Source organism: Zalophus californianus, chromosome 1 (genome assembly GCF_009762305.2).
Source record: "Zalophus californianus isolate mZalCal1 chromosome 1, mZalCal1.pri.v2, whole genome shotgun sequence".
In the NCBI taxonomy this organism is placed as follows: domain Eukaryota; kingdom Metazoa; phylum Chordata; class Mammalia; order Carnivora; family Otariidae; genus Zalophus; species Zalophus californianus.
The window spans coordinates 87,099,068-87,120,640 of NC_045595.1; the positions used below are offsets into that span (position 1 = coordinate 87,099,068).

The window sequence follows — 21,573 nt, forward strand, 5'->3', positions numbered from 1 at the left end:
TGAGCTACTCATTACTTACGTCTGTCAGGGAATGAAACAGGCTGGTTTGCCTCTAAAGAATCCTCCATCTGGATACATATACAACACTAACACTTTGCCTTTTCTGTTCCAGGGAAGGGAAGGCCGAAGGGGGCCCCCAGGTGTCTCGGTAAGTACCCTTTACTTCCTGCCTTCCATGGTAGACGGTTCCAAGGAGATTTCTTATATGCAGATGGCCCTGGGAATGAATGAGCATTTGACAAGGACGTTGTAGGAAGTGCAGAGCACTAGACATGGCCCCACTGATGCGGGGAAACACAAGGGTCCATCAGTTCAGCTGCCAGGAACTGGACAGGCCTGACCTAAGGCAGAACCCCCTTCACAGACATGTCCTAGACAAGAGGACTTGCTGTCCATTTGACTGCTTTTCACCCACACCGGGAGTCGACTGCACGAGAGTGAAATTCTTTACTAGAGTCAGAAATGATCTTGTGTTCATTTTTTAGTATGGAAATGAATAAAATCCTAGACCAAGTAAGGGGTGAGCCAAGATTCAGTCAAAATAGTACCAATGTACTATATATTATAGTACTAGATAGTATAAAGAGATAATCTATATGGAAACTGAAGAAAGTGTTAACACTGAAAACTCGTTCATCAGGGGGAGCCGGGAAATCCTGGACCTCAAGGTACCCAGGGAGCTGACGGATTACAAGGCCCACAGGTGTGTTGAAGAATTTTGTAAATATTGATATATAATGCTGAGTTATCCTGATGGGAAGTCGGTGGGTAGTTCTGTATAAACATAAATAACTGAGAAATGTTTAATCTGCTCTCGCCTTTCTCCTTGGACCATGTTTCTGGAATTCTACATGGAAGAGTGATTTTTCTCCATCAAACCTTCTCCTATTTTGAATAGAGGAAATGGATGCTCTTGTGCTCACCACTATTGTATCAGCTTGTTAGTAATAATGAGTTATTAAAACCTTAATATTATTAGTAATGAATATAAGGATCAACAAATTGGTTTTCCTTATTAACTGAAGCCCTGCACACAGATCCCATGAAGGAAAGTTAGGAATTGGAAACTATTACTCAACTCATCTAAAACTGATTCACAGGGGGTGAGTGTGCTTTTAGAATATTATTGATGGGGCTTTACATGAGCCATTTTTTTCTTGGTCATATCATTACTGATATGAGCGTCGGAGTCAGGACATCTCTGTCTCTCATGTTGGAAAGATGCTGGGGTCATCCCTAGGTAATGGTTTTGTAATACACAAGTATTTAGTTACCTTATGAAGCCCCCTGTAAGCCAGAACTTGTCTGGAAGGTGTGCATAGACCTATGTTCATTTTTCTTCTAGGAAGTTTCAGATGATTCACACTAAGGTAGAATTTGGTATTCTCTTGAGGATTCCGGGGTCCCTGAACCAAGCCACCAGCTAGCAAATCCTTTAGACTGAGTAACCATGGGATCAGTCTAGATCTATCCCCAGGCTTTGTAGGGAAGGGGTGATGTTACCTCAGCTACTCTAGGGTCCCTTTGATACTTAGGGAGTGAACCAAGGCTAGTCCAGTGGGTGCAACCACCATTTGCACTGGGCAGCTGAGGCCATTTTATAGCTGGTGCTTTGGTAGTGGGAAAATTTATCAGCACCTCTAGTTTTTTCTTCTACGTAAAAGATCTGTATGTGTATTGTATGGTAAATATAGTATATATACATGTATTTGTTGGTAAGTATAGTAGAAAATATGCTTAAATTCCTCTGCTAAAATGTCCTTTTGTGAGAACTTGAAACAACTTTGCTCTCTATTTTACACATTGATGATAAGGACTCTGGCCCAGGTAACCTGCCCCAACAAAGGAATCCATCTGACTGCTATTTACGTCTTCCTTCCTTCTTCTAAGGGTTTTATTTCTCCCTTTGCTCTCCTTTTCATTTCTCCCTGTCAGAGTGGGATGCTCTTAGACCCAGGCAAGAATTCCTTGATAAAATCTGTACCACTGAGTCTGGGCCTCCTCTCCATTCTTATTGTAAGATATGCTTAACCTCAGAGTTAAAAGGCTACTTGAAGGGTTGGACCAGTGCTTTTCTGTGGACGTGTTTCATAAGTACGTTTTCATTGCTTCATCGCACTGTATTTCTTTTGTTACCACAAAAGGGGTTAAATGGAATTCCCGGCAGGAAAGGAGAGAAGGGAAACGAGGGGCATAAAGGACCTCAGGTGAGTAACCCAGGAATGGTCTCCAGCAACACCATTTCCTCTTACTTCAAACACATCTTCCTATATAGTTTATTTTATATTATCTACATATAGGGTATTTTATTTTTCAATCAACTTGGGACAGACTTGGGGGGAAAAACCGGGGACAAGTTTTTAGCATAGCTCTGATTCCTTGCATGTCTCTTAAGCCCTCTCTCTCCTTCACTGGGTTTTGCTGGGATGGTACAAACCCATCGCCTCAGCCTGAAGAAAGCATTTGGAAGAATACAAATCCTGCTGACTTCTGGACATTTCAAATCCTAACACACTATTCTGGTTTTTCTGACTTTTAAAAATCTATCTGTGCCATGTGTCTCTCCATTGACTGTAGATATTTGAAATTGACTCTACAAAGATCCTTTGTTACCCAAATTGACTTGAATCCTCAGCTCAGCTTTGAATTCACCCTCTGAATCTATTTGGTCCCTGAGTTTCTGACAATGAGTAATACGAGTTCGGATGGTGAGGGATTCCTATGAAAAATGTTCTGAATCTGTTCAGTTCTTCAGCTCTGAGAGCAGGAGCTCAGAAGAGAAGGAATACCTGTGTTTGCCCAGTTATGGACCCAGCATGTTCGTGGAAGATACTTTTGCCCATTTGCAGATTGGGACTGAAACACATTCTGCTTTGGACGTGCACATGGTGTAGTGCACACAAGTGGCAATGTCTCGTTCTCATAAAATCAGTACATTATAACAAATCTGTGGCATTTAGAACTAACATTTGTCATGTCAAGGGCACCTTTTCTATTTCTCACTAAGGCCCCACATGGACCAGTAGTATCCTTGCAGAGGAAGACTCATGGTCCTCTAACCAGGACTATACCCTGAGTCACCTGTTTTGCGTGCAGATGTCTCTCTCCCCTGGGTGGCTGGATCTCTTGTTAAGGAGGCATCAAGGAGCTGTTGGAAATGACATGAAGAAAAGCAAAACTAATCTAATGGGTTTTCTAAGAATTGCTACAGGGCCAACATATGTGTCTCACAATTTCATTCAGGGCTCTTCTGGGCCAGTGGGAGCTAAAGGGAACGTTGGAAGTCCTGGGCCTTCAGGGAAAAAAGTAAGTGTTACCTCTTTAAGATGTCAAGTACTGAGAAAAAAGTACCTCCCTTCTTTTCTTGATTTCCATGTTAATTCCTCACATGATCCAGGAACCATCAACCACCCACCGGCTTTCTGCTGATAACGTTCTTTTCCTCCCATTGAGCAAAGAATTTCTAACTGCTTATCTCTTTCCTGAAATGGCCCCATTTCACTAAGAGAGACGCAGTGATCTCAGACATGAAACAACTCTGAAAAATCTCTTCACCTCCCCAGTGTCCTGAATGCAGAGTCCAGGAGGGAGGTAAGGGGTGTCCAGACTCAAATCTGTTTGTGCATACAGTTCTCTAATTCACCCTACTGTCTCTGAAGCGGCTCTGTTGGAGTCTGTCAGATCGCAGACTATGGGCCCATTCAAAATCCCACTCCCCTGGTTCAAATCTTCCGGGGGCTCCCTGCTCCGGGGCCAGGTTTGCGGGCCAGGCAGCTGTGCGGTCACGCTGGGGGCCGAGCTCAGAAGGGCCCCATGCTTGGTTTAATGTCCTGCTGTCACCATCTTGAAAGTCTTCGTATTTGAGGATGGGGCCTATGCTTTCATTGTACACTGAGCCCCACAAATTATGCAGCCAGTCTTAACTTCCCTATGGCTCTTAGGAAAATTTCCAAACTTTAAAGCAGCTTAGAAGGCCCTCTGACCCTGTTTAGTTCTGAGGCTTCAGAGCACTTCTCCCTCCTGCACGCCTGCCCCAGGCTTCTCACCAATGCCTTCCCTCTACCCAGACCATCCTCACTCCTCCACGATCCTTTTTCTGTCTCACATAACTTAGCCGTCAAGCCTCAGCGCCCCTGCTCCTTTCCTTCAGGCAGCTCGCCTCCCTAGCCCCACCAAATCCAATTTAGATTCCCCTCTCCTTCACTGCTGTAGCCCCCTGAGTTTATAATTGCCTGTCTAATCGTCTCTCTTTCCAACCACATTTTTTTTTTTTTTTTTGGTGAGTCAGGACCACATCTATCTTGTTCAACATTTTATTTTCCGGGAGAGTAAATCCTTGGATGGGCAAACACATCAGCCAATGAATCAACTTTCCCTGGAGATTTTCTACTCTTCGCCTCCTCCTTCAGTCATTCCCATCCCCCAGGGAAAGCAGTGCTTGTGCCCAGGCTTGGGCTGTGCTGCAGTTTTCTGCTTACCTTTGGGGAGATCGTTACTCGTTTCCTACACCCCATCTCCTTGCTGAGCACTGAACCCTCACTGAAAGGCTCGAGTCTCCCCATCTCAACTCCTATGGTGGAGCCACGTTTTATTTTACTGATCTGAAGCTCTTTTTGTCTCACTTACTAGGGAGAACCTGGAATTCTTGGAGATCCAGGGCCAATGGGGCAAGCCGGACAAAGAGGAAGACAGGTATGACATTTTAGGACCCTTAACTTTTCACTGCTCCAAGTGCTCAGTTCTGTGGTAAAGAGAAGGGGACTGATGCCACCAGCCTAAGCGCCTGGGGTATTGAAAGGTATTTTAGGACCTCCTAGGAAGATGCAGGGACATACTCGCACCCCCTGCAGCTCTCCCTCTATAGCTAGTCTGTCTGTTAAAGCACGGGAAAACAGCCCGAGGGCAAGGGGGGCTTGCAGAAAGGATAATGGATAAATTACAGCAGGACATTTCAATATTTTCACAACCAGTATGGCCATATAGATGCATGGCAGTTGAAAAACAGAATTACCCATCTCTCTCCCTGTCTTGCAAAACTCTACGGCAACAGCAAGAAGAGGGGAGTAGAGCCAAAAAATGAGCCATCTGTTCTAGCGGCTCTCCATACCAGCATCTCTGTCCATGGAACAGCCAATATAGGAAAGATTTTTTTCATTTCTTTTCAAAAATAATGTTTATTATAAGCGTTATATATCGATATTGTAGAAAATTTACCAAGCATAAAAGATGGGAAATGGGGAAGAAAAATTCCCCATAATCTCACTATTTTGAAATATATATTATTAACATCCTGGAGATACCAAAAAAATTACTCAGTTTTTCCCTTTTACCAGTGTATCATGAGCATATTTCCATGTCATTACATTTTCCCCTAAACATCACTTTTAATAGCTTCAAAATATTCTACTGAATGTGTATACCTTAGTTCATTTGACCAATCTCTTGCTATTGAATGCCTGATTGTTTTCAATTTTCTATTGTCATAAACAGCACAGCAATGAACATTATTGTATCTAACTAAATTTTTAGACAAAATCATAATTTCTATGTAGAAATTTCCAGAAGTAGCGTGACCAGTTCAAAGAACATGTATGTGCCTATTTAAGTTAAGCCTTGAACTCTTTTGCAAAGTGGCCTCAGGAATATTCAAATGATACAATGCACCCATGTGTTATGTAGGAGAATGTGCGCTTCAGGGCATCCACACCCACAGTGGGCTTTGTCACTTTCTTTTTTTGATCTTTACCAATTACCAAAAAATAGCATCTCATTACTGTTTCAGACTGCATTTCTTTGGTTACTAGTGAGGAGGACATTTTCCCGTATGGCTATCAGCCGTTAGCAATTCTTCTTTGGGGAAATTCCTCAGCATGTCCTTTGAATCAGCTTCAGTATTCCAGGCAAGTAACTGCCGCTGCGTCCCTTGGTCCTGAGCATCCCTCTGCCCTCGGCAGTATTTGCAGGGTGGAGCTGGCCAAAGTACCAGGGCATATAGCAGGAAATGAGGAAAACCCAGCAATGTGCATGTCCCCAGAGCTCAAGGTCACTGATAAGGCCCCCTCCACTGGAAGTCCCCAGTGCTTCTCTCCTGCTACCAGTATAGATTGCAATTAAATTTCACTTTTGAGAAATTAAAATGAACTGGTATGTTCACAGGGAGATTATGGCATCCCAGGCTATGGTCATATGGGACGAAAAGGAATCAAGGTAAATATGGAAAGCAATTATTTCTTTAATTGATGAAATCAACCTAAATAATATAAGAAGAAACGATCATACTGCAGAAGTGGTCTGTTGATTTATTTATGTTCTTTGCTGCAAATTGTAGGGCCCAAGAGGTTTCCCTGGAGATATGGGGCAAAAGGTACTGTGCACATGACCTTGTTTTGAAATTACCATGACCTTAACTTTCTACTTGAGAATTAAGGTTAAAGAAAAAAAGCAAAAAAGCAGGGCAATTGTTTTGCCAGGGCTTCCCGAGTAAAGGACCATACTTAACTACTCTGGACCTTTAAATTGGAAAAGACTGTGCTGTCCTTTGTTGCCTGATGTGCCCGGTCTTGAAACTCCTACCTCTAGACATCCTCTCAAGTCTAGTTCTTCTGTGCTCTTGCTTTCTCTGCCTCGGGAATCTCATTCCAAACTCTTGGCTTCCGCTATTGCTCTTTGTTCTTTATCATTGTGGCCTTCACTTCCCCTTGCCTGGAAGGTGGCAACATTCTTCTCATGGTCTCCATTTCCACCTTCTCCGTGCTTCAGTTAGTCCCAAACACCGCTGTCACTTGGCGTCTTCGACAGAATGACCTACTCGTGTTCCTCTCCTGAGCAAACGTTTCCAGAATCCCTCCTAGCCTTCCAGATTGAAATCCCCCTCTGTGCTCTACCACTAGACATACCTTCCTTTTCAGTCCGAGCAGCCCCTGTTCTTGTACACTGGAATTCTGGGATAAGATTTCCTTTTTTTTCTTTTTTTTTAAGTGTCCTGTCCAGAAGAGTATCTTCCAATAGTTGGTGCTCAAATTAAAATACAAAATATGGATTACAAAAAATTGAATGTCTAAGCAAATCAAATCAACTACAGGAAAACAGTCAATTTTTGAATCCTCTTAAAAGTGCTTTCAATGGATGAATTACCAGAAGAGATTCTTTTCTTAGCTAGAGAAGGGTGCAAGAGGGAACTATATAACTAACTACTAGGACAACAGTTCTCATTGCAGAAGACCAGTTTTCTAATTTACTGATAAAGGGAGAAAATTAGCATATTTCAGTTTAGGGATAAATGTGAAATTAGTTTGTTGATAAATAGGTACTAAAATTCATTTCCCACCAAGGTCAGAGCAAATTTTTTTTTTTTTTACCTTCAGCTTTTTCAGAAATGACTCATGAATTTAGGAAGTAATTATTTAGTATTTTCTGTAGTTAATACTCCATATGTTTTCCCTGATCATCAAGCATTTTTTCTTTAGATATTTTTAGTAGCTGATTGGGCAGCCATTTCCTTGATATTCATGCATAAATATTTGTATTCTTAGAAAATTAAAAATAGTTTGGGGAATATTTAGGTGTATCAATAACTTAGTTCCAAGCAACAGGAGAAGGTGACATTTAATGTTTAATATATAGTATAGTTATAAGATCAATTAGGTTTTAGATTAGAGAGAATTATTTTTATTCTTTCATAGCAAATATTTTAATATATTGATTTCTTATATCTGAATCTTTAGGGTGCTGTTGGTGATCCTGGAATTCCTGGGGGTCCTGGACCCAAAGGATTTAGGGGATTAACAGTAAGTGACCTATAATTCCAGAAATAATAAATGTTTCTTTAGAAGACTGTGGCTTTTATGTTGTAATAATAAATGTGGTTTATTGCTCTAACCCAAGGGCATCTGAAATGCCACTTCCTGGCTTTGTGACCTTCACCACAGCATTTCAGGGTCTCTCTTTCTATAACATGAGACTTGAACTTGACACCAAAGATCACTTTCAGCTCTAAAATTCTATGTTTTCATGAATCTGAACTATTTTAAAGATTTATAGATTGATAACTGGCTATTCCAAGAAATGTCAGTGCCTTCCAGTGTTTTCTAAGCCACATATTAAAGCCCAGAATATTAACCCGGAGTGGAAATGCAGCTGACATCTTCCCGCTGTGTTCCTGAGAGTTTTCTGACCGTTCCATTACCCATACCCAAGGTCATCTAAGGCATTCATTTTAAGGAAGGCTGTTGAGACCTTCTAATTAGCCAAGTGTAAAGTAAAATGTTATAGTTTTTTAAAAAACAAAATGCTGAGACAAGCATCTTTTCATTTGGAAGTGTGAACGTAACATCAGTGGTCATTATCAGCATGAAAGAGATATTTTCCATCTGGCTGGATAAATGTCATTAACATCTGTATCTATCACCTTGAAGTATGGGAATGACACAGCCCACCCATGTCCTCTTATGTATGTGGAGAATTATTTTTTGTATTTGATCCTTTGCAGATGGGAGGTTTTTAATTAGATCTCTGTGTGCCCTAGTATATTTGCTTTTTTTTTTTTTTTTTTTTTTTTTTTTTAGCACCAATCCTAGTTTATGACTAATTTAGATTCAAATGTACGGCCAGTGCCAGAGCAAAGTATGTCACTAAATGGAGGGTCTAAAAGGGAAATGGAGGTTTTCCAGTGGTTAAGAATGGCTATTTATATTACAAGTAAGGAATTTACTTGAGTTGAATTAATAGTTGCTTTCTTTAAAAACTTTTTTTTTAAGGGGCACTTGGGTGGCTCAGTTGGTTAAATATCTGACTGCTGATTTCAGCTCAGGTCATGATCTCAGGGTCGTGGGTTCAAGCCCCCACATCAGGCTTGTGCTCAGCCTGGAATCTGCTTGATATTCTCTCTCTTCCTCGCCCTCTGCCCCTCCCCCCACTGGTACACTCTCTAAATAAATAAATAAAATCTTAAAAAAATTTTTTTCAATTATAAAGCCTCATTAAAACTGAGGTCATTTCCATGGATAGACAGTGTGGAAACTAAAACATGTTTTTATCTGCAGCTCACCATAGGCCTGAAAGGTGAAGAGGGACCTCCAGGACCCCCAGGCCCTCCTGGACGGACAGTAAGTACACCATTAGAAATAAGTAGCCTATACTAGTTTCTAGGTTGTTCCCCAAAAGGGGTACAGATTTTAAAGTCAGAGCACTGGGTTCAAGTCCAGATTCTGCTTCTTGCTGGCTGTGTGCCCTTTGGCTGGTCACCTGTTCTCTCGGTTTACTTCTAAAATGGAGACAGCATATTCTGTCCTACCTCCTCAAAAGGTAGCAGTGAGGACCGGATTCTCAAATGTGAGCACTCTTTGTGAATGATAAAGTTTAGTGCAAATATTAGCTGTAACTGTTATTTATTTATTTATTTTTTACTAAAGTTTAAAAATAGGGATGGGAATGTATAAGCATCATAAAGGTGTCCTGGCAAAGTTCCAGCATGCAAGACAAGTTGATAGTTTTCCAAATCACTGTTGTTGCCTTCCCAACTTCAAAATATAGACTCCAGAGAGATTTGGAAATATAACCACAGCTTCACACTCTGCTTCCAAGTGCAAGAGAAATGTCACCTCTGGAAGCAATCCCAGGCAGAGTCAGGCATATCTCCCAGTGATGAAACGCCCCATATCTCTATTTTAGTGCCTCTCCTGTTATCATAATGATTTAGTTACACGTCTCTCTCCCCTGATGAGCATAGTCAGGTAAGAACTAAAAGTTGCCAGCACCGGGGTTTGTGTAGAAGGCGCAGTAAGCGTTGTGTACAGAGTGGAAAAACAGCTTATCTTGTTCTGTGCACTCTTGAGTGTTTTGTGACTACCTGGAGGAGTTCTTTAACTTGGGACCTCATAGAGAAGACAAAAGCATGGATGTTTAATGGATGACAATAGAGTGAGAGTCAACTGGCTCTAAAGGATACTCTAATACATTTTTTTTTTTCTTTCATGTTAAGGAATTGGTGAATATGTAGTCTCCTGGGTGAGACTCTAGTTTCTGAGCCATACTGATCTGCTCTGGATTTATCTCCTTTCCAGATTCTGGAGTTCTCATGTGGGGTCCCACGTCTTCCCAGCCTCTGTGTTTGGCCCTGCTGGTCCACTAGAGCATGGTTTCACTGTCCTGGGGTTGCTGGTCTACCAGAATGTGGCTTTTCTCTTTTGGGCCTGCTGGTCTGCTAGAATCAGATCAGCTTCTTTGTCTTGGGCTCTCAGTCCTCAGCCTCTGCTTAAGAACTTAATTGAAGTTCTTCTTTAACTCGGTCCGTTAGGACAGATGCTCTGGAGCTCTGATCCTCTGTAAGATGTGGACTGCCTACTCTTACTTATTAGCCAGAAACTGTTCCTCTCTCTGTTTAAATGGCTGTGCATTCTTTTTTGTCTTGTGCCATAACTTAGAAAAGGAAGGTTGGGACTCTGCATTTCTTAGTGAGATATGTAATTTCCTGATTCTGGTCAGGAAGAACCAGTGCTCCCAGTGGGTAGAATTACAGATGCCACAACATTTCTGGATAACACCAGCAGCGCACAATGGGCCGCCTCAGGATTCAGTAGACGTTTAACTGTTAATTGGATGGATGGATGGATGGATAGATGGATGGACAGATGACCCAGTTGTCATTTAGGACAGGGGTTCTTACACTGACATCCCTGGTTGAGCTTCTGAGGCCAGTGAAATTGTATGAGTGTGAGCCTGTAATAGAATTTTCTGGAGCCAGCCTACTAGCATTCACCAGTTGCCAAAAGAGACCTATGTGCATTGAACATGTTAAGAACTGCTGCCACGGAGAAGCCTGATCCTGATAGGGGAAAAGAGAAAAAAAGTTCAAGCTTGAAAAAAAGCATTTTTTTTTTTTTAGGAAGCTTCCTTGATTCATTTCAGCCAATCATGCGTACTCCTTTGTTTATAACCTCTCAGCATTTATGAGCTTACTCTTTTGTGTAATGCTCTTCTTTTGTATAATGCCCATCTTGCTACGTAATTATCTCCAGTTCTTTCACATATGTAGAGGTGTATGCTACCACCTGCATTTTAAACTCCTTGATTTGTCATACATCTGTACCTCTGAATTCTTAATAAATTCCTTTCCTTGTGGCATGCTTTGGGAAGCCTGCTGTTTACATTTCAACTTTTCTCATGAGAAGTGCCTTTTAAGTATTATATCCTTAGTACAAACATCTTTAAGAAATACTTTTGTTTCTTCTCACCTAGAAAAGTAATTCCGTTCACTCTGGGCAGACATTAGCTTAACTGATCTAACACTGAAACAAAGAAGTTTACACCATTGATTTAAGTGGGGAAATAGCATCATAATCTCCTAGTTCAGGAATACTTTAACCACTCTCTGCCAGCTGTGCTTTTAAGAATGAGGTTTTTTTTTTTTTCCTTTACTCTTGTTTTGTCACTAAAGACTCCAGTTCACATCCCAATAACTTGCTCTGGTTTTGTTTTCCTAGGGCATGAAAGGCATGGAGGGGAAGCCTGTATATTCCGTATGTATCTCCTTATTCACAAATGAAAACCTAACCAGTCCACTGGCAAATAAATATGGCCCCTCAGAGGTCATTGTGCTCATGTTTCTGTTCTCTTTCTCTTTTTTTATTTACAGCAATGTGAGCTGATCCAGTTCATGCGGGACCATAGTCGTGAGTATCTGTGTGTCAGGGGACGGGGGGGTTGGTGGATTGGTGAGGGCACTGAGGATGAGTGTGGTGTGGGTATGCAGAATCAGTAAGCTGAATCCACTGGTGGCGTGTGTCCTCTGCAACAGGTTTGTCCTGAGTACTTGCTGTAGGAACAGCTCACATCAAAGGTGGGAGGGAAAGGGGTATAAGTAAGAGACTCAAGAAGTGTGATTCATATAGGAGAGAAAATGTGCTTATGGGAAACAATTGGAATCCAACTCAAAAGGTGTGTGAATTCGCTCACACGATTTGGTACAAAGGTCTGCAAGGGCCTGGTGTTAAAGGGATGAGCATGGAGATTTGGGTTTAGTCAGTTAGTTACTTAGTAAATGAAGTCTCCTTGGACAGGGGTACTTGAATTCAGTTATGGGGAAGTGATGAGGGAGTGGCAAAAGAATAGTTTCAGCAGAGGAATAAAGCAGAAGTCAACAAATAGACAGATTGTCTTTGGTTAGGAAGAAAGGGAAGTGAGGTAGAAGAAGCCCAGTGATCTAGTTTCTGAAAATTTATCCCAAGGAAATAAAGCAAAAGAAAGAAAAATTATATGCAAATATGCTTGTTGAAATATTATTCATTAGAGCAAAATGAATATACCTTTAGACTATTTGCATTTAGAGAATAATTAGGTTATAGTGCATCATTTTCTGATCAAATACTAAGCAGATATTGGTTTTTTTGAAGACTCAATCAGAATATAAATAATATTGTCATTAAAAAGCAGAAAATTAAATTGGATCCTCATTATTTTTACATATAGGTAAATATTTACCTATATGTAAAAGACAGAGAAAGTTCTAGAAGCAAAAGTAGAAAAATGTAACAACTTACTTTGTTAGAGTGGTAGAATTTTAAGTGATCTGTTTTTTCATGCTTCCATTGTGACTTACAATGATGCTTATACAATCACAGTCAGAAGAATGTCAGATGGGAAAATTGGAGAGACTTTACCACAGGAGACTGGATAAAGATGTAATCATTGCAAGTGTGGGGCAAGGAAGAAACAAAAAGAAAAAAAGTTTGAAATAAGTATAACGCTAGAGCAGGAGAGGCTTAGGACCACTGAGGATGAGAAGGCAGGAGGAAATGTGAAGGGAAATCACTTGGTGGGAAAATAAGATGACTTTAAACATTTTAGAGATAGGGGGATGTCGTATGGGCCCTAAATTATCTACAGGCAGCTAAATAAATGGACTGTCATAAAGGTGAGGATCAAGTGAGGAGACTGTGATGTTCAAGTCACTCACAGACTTGTGGCCCTTGAGGCCAACAGGGATGGGTGAGGTCCTAAGGATGTGAAACTACAGAGAAAGAAACAGAAACCCAAGGGATGAATTCAGGAAGACATCTTAGCAAAAAGAGTGGGGCCAAAGGACAGCAAATGGCATTGCAGAGATGAGGAGGTCCAGCAAATGTGGGTAGCTTGAAAAAAAGCAAGAAATGCCAAGGGACAGAAGACGCAAAGGGAGAGGACCCAAGTGAAAGACACTGCTTGAGAATCGAAAGGCTCTCCACCACACAGAGGAAGTGAGAACCCGGGTCTGGGGTCCTGGGGGGGGGGGGAGAACAGAGGGAGAGAGCCATTGAGGGGAGGGGAATTCTTCTCAGGAAATCAACAGATATCTTCCCAAGGAAGAAAGAAGGGGAAGGAAGTTGTGGGGGAGGTGACTACTGGTCTGTGGAGGGTTAGGGATTTAAAGACAATTTTCCAACACTGAATGAAAGGAGTTAGCCAAGAAATTAGGGAGCCAGGGGCATGTGGGTTCTGTAACCAGACACGGTGCTGATTGGGGAGCATGGAACTCCAGAATGCAGAACCAAGTTGGGGTTTCGGTGACAGTTCTTTAGAGCTAATTCAGAGGGCCCCACTTTATAGGTGACATCATGAAGGCCCTGTGGGGTTGAACTCCTGGTCTACCAAGTTTGCTTTTCAGTCCTGCAGCATCCCAGCCCTGCAACACCGGGGTGAGGCCCCAGTCCTGAGCTGGTGATTGGGACTCCACCCCCAGAATAAAATAAGAGCTCTAGGGGGCTGAAAGGAATGTGGAGTGGGGGTGGTTGTGTTAGGAGTTAATTGGACAGTTACGTAGTCAGGGCCAGGGTCCCCAACAAGAAAACAAGGAGCTGGGACAGCTAAGACGAAACTGCACCAGCTTAAACAAAACCACAGCAGCATCCCACCTAGCAGCCTCTGCAGAAGTGACTTTTGTTAATTGAACAAAACAATTAACCATAAAACATTGGTACTATCACAGGTTCACAGGTTAAGGCAGTTAGTCTCCAAATGTCAGCCCAAAAGACCATCAATGCAGGAACAATAACCCGATAGGTAGAAGGGTACATGATCAAAGCCCTGATTGGCACACCTTAGCAGCCAACCCACCAGTTGCAAATAAAATAGGAGGGCTCAAATGATTAGAATTTTGGAGGGAGGGGCATAAGTAAAGAAGATTTTTAGGAAAAATAAAGAAGATTTTTAGGATCACTTAAAGAGATCAAGTAGTTTCCCTGAAGTCAAGCAGCTTTGCCACACTCAAACCCAGACAGGTGCATCTGTTTCCAGAGCCTGGGTTTCTAGCCTCACAACTAGGTTGGAGGTGGACAAATGGAGGTTCTCAGAGAAAAAGGGATCTGCTGCAGGCCTTGAGATGCAGAGGAGGCGGTGGGTTCTGAGTCCTGTCTGCTGGCGGTTAGCATCTCAGCAGCCACAGGATTAAAACAGTCAAAAGGTGCTAATAGGGGTGATGTGAGAGAGCATGAGCTGTGGGACAGCAGGGTGAAGGCTAGGTTGTTGCCAGTGCTAATAAAATCTTTTATTATATCGGAGTGACTCATTTGCTTTTTAAGAATTGGAAACATGAGCAAGGAAATTGTCAGGCCAGTGCTTTCTAAAGATTTACCAACATCTCCCTCTGGTCCCCTGTTTATAGAGTAAATCACTTAGAAAAACCAGATGCTGTTTTGCTCAGGAGAAACCCTTGGGAGTTTCCCTCCTCTCTCTAGATACAGAGATCACTCTAACCCAAGCGCTGTATTTTTTAGCAGAGACCAAGTTTATTTGGAAATCCCCACATTTCTGCAGGAAAGAGAGGTTCCCAAGGTGGGAGGAAAATAAGCTCCATATTTTAGCCTTGCCTTGTTGAATGACTCTCAAGGCTATAAGAAGAGAGACAAAACAAATTGAATTTGAGCTATCTTGCCTTTTAATCTGAGGCTCATCTATTTTACTTCTAAGACAAGTGATCAGTGTTTCAGATTTCAGCCGAAATTGTGCTGAAGTCTGCTGGCCATGGTTCACAAGGAGAAAAGGTCAGGAAGTTCACCCATTAATAAAATTCAGTGTATGTGTTCCTCAGGCCTCTAACCTTGACTTCCTGTAATTTGGGAATTAGCCTCATTTGCAAGTAGAGTCAAACAAATGTTAAGGTTTGCTGAAATTTTGTTCTGGGGGATTATTTTGTCTGTGTGCCAAAAATGTAACAGATTCTTCTCTCTCTCTCTTTTATAGCTTGTTGGAAAGGTGAGTGTTCTTACCGTACTGTGCTTCTGGCTGAAGTAATTAGCTGCATTCTGACAAGACCCATTTGAAAGAAACTCTCAGCCCCATGGGAAAAAGGACTTCTTCCTTCTATGCTGACACTTCAATTTTGTGATTATGGCTATAGTTGTCAATGTCATGTTTCTGATTGTAAAATGGTGACACCCAGGCCCAAGCCCCTTCACACTATTGTGCTTTCTAGGTCCTGTCTCAGTTTCACAATTCAGTTTCTTTATGGAGTCGGCCCGCATTGCTGGGGAATTCAGGGACCGGGCTCTGAATGACCACGTTCTCTTGCTCTGTTGCTGACCCTGTGGACACTGGCTTCTTGGACCAGTGATGTTTCTTTTCCTGTCTCTGACCCACACACACATATTTCATCTCACCAAGTGCCCACCTCTTGTACACCTGACCTTGCTGTGGATGGTCTTCCTGGGGCCTGGACTACCAGTGGGTGTCGCATGGCACCTTAGATCCCTTGGACCCCATTGCCGCTGAAGCGGTTATGTCAACGTCAAGAGCTCCTGGACTTCCAGAAGCCTGCTGAAGTAGACCCATAGGGACTTATCCCAAAAGTTTGACCTTATCCCAAATTTGGCATCATCAACTTTAATTCTGAAAAATAAACAGACCAAAAAAACCCCCCAAAACTTACACATATAAGTACCCAATGAAACTTCATGGATTTGAATTAAGTTTATCAGGTACTCTGCTGGGCACTAGGAAAAGGAGAAAATAAAAACAAATAGAAACTGGTTCTGCTTTCTGGGAGAATTTGTGACAATAGGTCAGTCTTGAAGACGCTTGCCTACCGCTTCTTGAATAATTTTTAGTATTAGGGCAAAGAAGGGAAGAATACTTAATTTTTCATATTTTACTGTTCATTATTAGCTTTGATATTTTTTCTTCACTGTAAATTCCTTGATTCAAAACATCTCTAAATCAACCTTTCCTCTCCTATTCTATTGCTGAGAACAGTGGGTTGGAGTATGGGATATTTAGAATCTAATGTGCTTGGGGAGTTAGCCAGCTTGAGGATAGTAGAGCAGCCTATGTAGGTGAGGGTGTTTGTTTTTTAAATAATCCCTTTTTCTCTTCCTGTGTTCAGACTTTAATAGCACCTTGAAAAGTTAGGTTTGATACATAGGGCAGATTCCCTATGAGGTTCCTAAAGTTCAATCACCAGAAGATTATTAGCATTGAGTTGGAAATTGCAAACAGCCCCATTTTTATAACAGCTCATTGCAAGCCTGCTGTGGTCATGTTGCTCCCTTCCTCCAGCCACCTTTGCTTTCATTTAAAAGCTAGCTTCTGAGGGTCCCTCAGGGCTCTCAGGGTCTCTCAGGGCTCTGAGGGCCCCTCTCTTGGGAAACAGCCTCTTTGGCCTCCAAATGCTCATGAAGAATAATAGTCACTCTGTACCTCTCCATGGAGCAATCATCTCCAGGATAGATTCCTTGAGGGCAGGCTTGAATTTGGGTCATCTTTGCATGTATCTCAAGGTATGTCACCCTGCATATCACCCAGCATGCTACTTAGTGAAAATTTATTGCATAAGTGGATGAAAATCTTCTGACTGACTATAGTTATTAGTAGATCATTTCTGAAGATTTTTGAAGACAGTAAACTCAAAACCCTCAAAGCTATCATTTCCTTTTATTAATTTTTTAAAAATTTTACTTACAGTAAAAATAATTTTTTGTGTGTGAGTTCCATTTCAACACATGCATAGATTCATGTAACCACCACCACGATCAGGATTCAGAACTGTTCTATCAGCCCAAGTACTCCTGTCAATTTCTTTTTAAATAGCAGGCTGATTGAGGGCTGTGAAGTCTGAGTATTATACCACTGCATATGCACGCTCTAGACTCATGTAACACTTTAACATGAACAAAGAGTTACTTGTGCGTACCTCTTGTTCTGGAGCTGGAGGCAGCACCTGCATCTCCCTAGTCCTTGGTGTGAACCAGCCTCACCCCTGGAGTAAAAGGAATGGGAAGGGCTTTTGATCAGTGAAATAACGTCATACTTCTGCTTTTCGTGTTTGCAGAAAAATGTCCAGTGTACCCAACAGAGCTGGTATTTGCCCTGGACCAGTCCTACGGTATCTCCGAACAGAGATTTAATGAAATGAGGGAAATCATTACATCCATTGTCAGTGACCTTGACATCAGAGAAAGTAACTGCCCTGTGGGAGCAAGAGTTGTTGTAGTTTCCTATGACTCAAGCACCAGCTACCTCATCCGTGGGTCAGACTACTGTAACAAGAAGCAGCTCCTCCAGCTTATTTCCCAAATGAAATATCGACCCCCCAGAGAAGCCCGAGACATTGGTAATGCAATGAGGTTTGTGGCCAGGAACGTTTTCAAGCGGACATATGCGGGAGCCAATGTGAGGAAAGTTGCTGTGTTTTTCGGTAATGGACAAGCGGCCAGTCAGTCATCCATCATCACCGCCACCATGGAGTTCAGTGCCCTGGATATCAGTCCGGCAGTCTTTGCTTTTAACGAAAGGATTTTCCTTGAGGCTTTTGAGGTAAGAACTTCTCTTGGCAACCTCTTCATGTGTAACATGGTAAGATGGGGATAGTGGCGAGTATGGGGGGTGGGATCCATGATATTACATGACACATGATACAGATATTTTCTGCAATTTCCCCAGCTGTGTTGTTGCCAGGGTCCATGAAATCCAATGTCTAATAACAACAGTAGTCAGTAATAACAGTAGCCACATTTGCTCAGCTCTAGCTGTACGCCAGGCACTGTCCCTAGAACTTGACATACATACTCACAGCCCTCTGAAGTGAATGCTGTTGTTATCTCCATTTAAAACACAGGAAACTGAGGCCCAGAGAATTTGAATGACTTCTCCAATTTTGTACAGCTAATAAATGGCTAAATCAAAATTCGAACTAAGGTTTGTCTGATAGAAGGGACCATGAATATGGGGTTCTGCCAGCCTCCTGCAGATCAGGTGTTTCTCACATCTGTCATCTGCTTTGCTATATCTCATTGAATAGCTGGTCTTAACTTATGATGGATGAAGTTTAGGGGATCTCTGAGCCCCTAATGTTGTGTAAAACATTTAATGTAAATGAACATATGAACCCAAGAGAGGTTTGGATTGGCAAATTCTTATAGGAACCTATGTTTCTTCCTCTCCTCCCCCCCAAACTGAAGAATTTCTCCATCTACTGTTCTATTGTTTTTAAATTTATTCGGATTGTCCATGAACGACATGCTCCTGGAGCTGGATGAAGCCATGGTGTCGTCCAAGAGGTTATAAAGGTCTAGATATATACACAAACATCTATATTTCTACTGTAAAAAGAAAAAGAAGCCCTCTATAACACAAAGAGAATCAATCTGCTCATGACAAATCCAGGTAGTTTTTGGGAATAGGAGCCACAGGGAGAGTCACAATAGAAACTGACAAAAAGGATTGAAGGAAGTCAAAGTTTTCTCTATAAAAATAATTACCTCCCAACATACTAGATTATTTACTTATTTGTTATTTTATGGTATGTGCCCCCTACTGCACTATAAGGTAGAGATTTTATCTGCTTTGTTCGTTTCTGTATCCCCAGAGCCTAGAACACTACCTATAACATTACAGGCATTCAATAAGTATTTTTTGAATGAATGAATGAGCGAATGAATGAATGAAGAGCATATGGTTTATTCCTATGAATAAACTTCCTTGATTTACCAAGGCAGCATTTAGTCTTCCCATGTGGGACAAACAAGATCAAATACAAAATAATACCCAAAGCATCCAATTTTCATTAAAAAATAGTAAGGAATTTGGTAAATGCTTTATGATTATAAGACTTAATAATTATAAGTATTTTCAAATGCTCACTCCACACTTTACAGAAAAACAGGGTGCGGCTTTTCTAACCCTTTACCTTCCCAAGGGAGAAGGGAAAAAAGCATGAGTATCCTTGTGGATTGAGAGATACCTCATCATCACCTGGGAATGATAGGTTTCTTTCATTGTAATGAAAGTATCTGCCTTCCATGGTGCCTCGAACAGAGTAAATGCCCAATAAATAGCTATTGACTCACTGAATGAATGAGTGAATTAGAGAATGAATGAATGCTACATATTGCCCATTTCAGTAAGTATTAATGCAAGAAAAACAATCAAGAGACAGACAAAATCAGGCCCTGTACTACCAAGAATTTTGAATAGACTTAGTGTCTTTTGTCTACTATCTTTGGAAATAAACTTTTAAATCAGAATTTGTGATCGAAGAAGTCCACTTGACATCTGAAAGATATACTTTCTTCTACATAGTGTTATTGGGGTGGAAATAGTTGGGATCACTGCTTAAAGAGGCCAAGGGAAACTTGTATGTAGATAAAATTTCTGCAGGATCCAACTTCAGAAGCTGATGTGTTGTACATAATCAGCTGGTGCATAACCAGAAGCATATAGAGGTGCCTGGCTGGCTCAGTTGGTAGAGCATGAGACTCTTGATCTTAGGTTGTGAGTTTGAGCCCCACATGGGGTACTTAAAATAAAATCTTAAAAAAAAAGAAGCATGTACAATTCAGTGAAGAATTTCAGAATTGGAAATAAGTGTGAGATTTTAATGCTTGCCCCGGTGGGTGAATCTGATGGTTATCATGTGATATTTTTCTCACAATAAAATAAAGATGCTGATACCTGCCTTACATACTTCTTTGTGTTGTCTAGAATAAAAGGGGGATGGTGTGTGTCTGACAGAGAGAGGAAGAGAGAAGCAGAGAGAGAAAGAAAGAGAGAAGATGTACTGAATAGAGCAAAGGGCTCTAATGCAAGATAATGGTGATTAGTTAGGGGTTTTTCAAACTAATCCTTAAAGTGAGCACACAATAGCTTCCTTATAATGGTTAAAGAAAATGAACAAATAAGCATATACTTGTTTTTCATTACAGTTTGACAACACTGGAACATTTCAGGTGATCCCAGTTTCTCCAAATGGGGAGTATGAGCCATTAGAAAAATTTCAACACTGTACACTTTGCTATGGTAAGACTCATGAGAATTTATTGTGCAGCAACAAATGCCTTCTGAGTGAGTTATTAAATCTGGCTTTATCAGATATTTCTAGTTTTGAATATAGATTCTATTTTAAGTTTCCCCGTCTTCCAACACTATACATCAGGGTTTCAATTTCTGTAATATTTAGAGCTTCCAGAGAATGTGAAAATTGGTTTAAAATACCATCCCAATTGATGTGGATTTTCTTTGGGGACAGTTTGGTAGTGTGTATCAAAAACCTCCCAAATACTGAGAATAGTTTCTAAATGAGTTTAGACGTGACTTGCCGACTTCAAGCATACATACTACCTACATCTGCTTTCTACAAAGACCTTCCCAAATTGCCTTCTAGTGGCCACAGAAATATTGGGACATTGAAAATTCTTCATTAATTTAAATAATGTGAGATTAAAGAGGTATTGATCAGATTATTATTTCTTGGTAATCAGTCACTGAATCACTTGAAAAAGATCTCAAACAACAGTGTCTTGTTGTGCAGACATTGAACCAATCATGTCTCTCTATGTGTTTTCAGATAAATGTTTTCCGAATGATTGCATCAAAGAGATTTTTTTACCTGAAAATTCATACATGGATGTAGCCTTCCTCTTAGACAATTCTCGGACTATAGCAAATGATGAGTTTAAGGCTGTGAAAACCTTGGTGAGCTCTATGATTGACAACTTCCACATTGCATCAGACCCTAGAATCTCAGACTTTGGTGATAGGATTGCCTTGTTGAGCTATTCTCCTTGGGATAGTTCTAGGAGAAAGAAGGGTGTGGTGAAAACAGAGTTTGGATTTACAGCTTACAATGACGGAGTCCTAATGAAGAGGCACATCCAGTCTTCCCTCCAACAGCTAAAAGGAGAAGCCACCATTGGCCATACCCTACTATGGGCTGTGGAGAACCTCTTCCCACAAGCACCGAACTTGAGAAAACACAAGGTCATTTTTGTGATCTCAGCTGGAGAATATCATGACAGAAAGGAATTCTTAAAGAAGGTGGCTCTGAGGGCCAAATGTCAAGGCTATGTCATATTTGTGATTTCCCTGTGCTCTGCATATAATGAGGACATGGAAGAGTTAGCCAGCTACCCACTTGATCACCATCTTATACAGCTTGGAGAATTCATAAACCAGATCTGGATTATATTACGAAGTTTATAAAGCCAGTTATTTATTCAATCAGACGTAAGTCATTTTTTGTTTTTCTTCTTTGTTTTAATAAATTAGTGTTTGTTAATAGTAACACATCTTTGAATCTATAGCTACCCAAATATACAAATTAGATGGTGA

General features: G+C 41.1%; 1 protein-coding gene across 1 annotated transcript in view; it reads left to right on the plus strand.

Annotated features, from left to right (window-relative positions):
• The window catches only part of COL6A5 (collagen type VI alpha 5 chain), a 157,919-nt gene that overhangs the window by 97,695 nt on the left and 38,651 nt on the right, over positions 1–21,573 (plus strand). Inside the window, 16 exon segments of the mRNA XM_027584713.2 lie at positions 113–148; positions 641–703; positions 2,145–2,207; positions 3,244–3,306; positions 4,630–4,692; positions 6,157–6,207; positions 6,329–6,364; positions 7,725–7,787; positions 9,042–9,104; positions 11,481–11,516; positions 11,633–11,669; positions 15,214–15,225; positions 17,297–17,781; positions 20,169–20,262; positions 20,810–21,400; positions 21,403–21,468. Coding sequence (XP_027440514.2) covers positions 113–148; positions 641–703; positions 2,145–2,207; positions 3,244–3,306; positions 4,630–4,692; positions 6,157–6,207; positions 6,329–6,364; positions 7,725–7,787; positions 9,042–9,104; positions 11,481–11,516; positions 11,633–11,669; positions 15,214–15,225; positions 17,297–17,781; positions 20,169–20,262; positions 20,810–21,400; positions 21,403–21,468 — 1,822 coding nt within the window.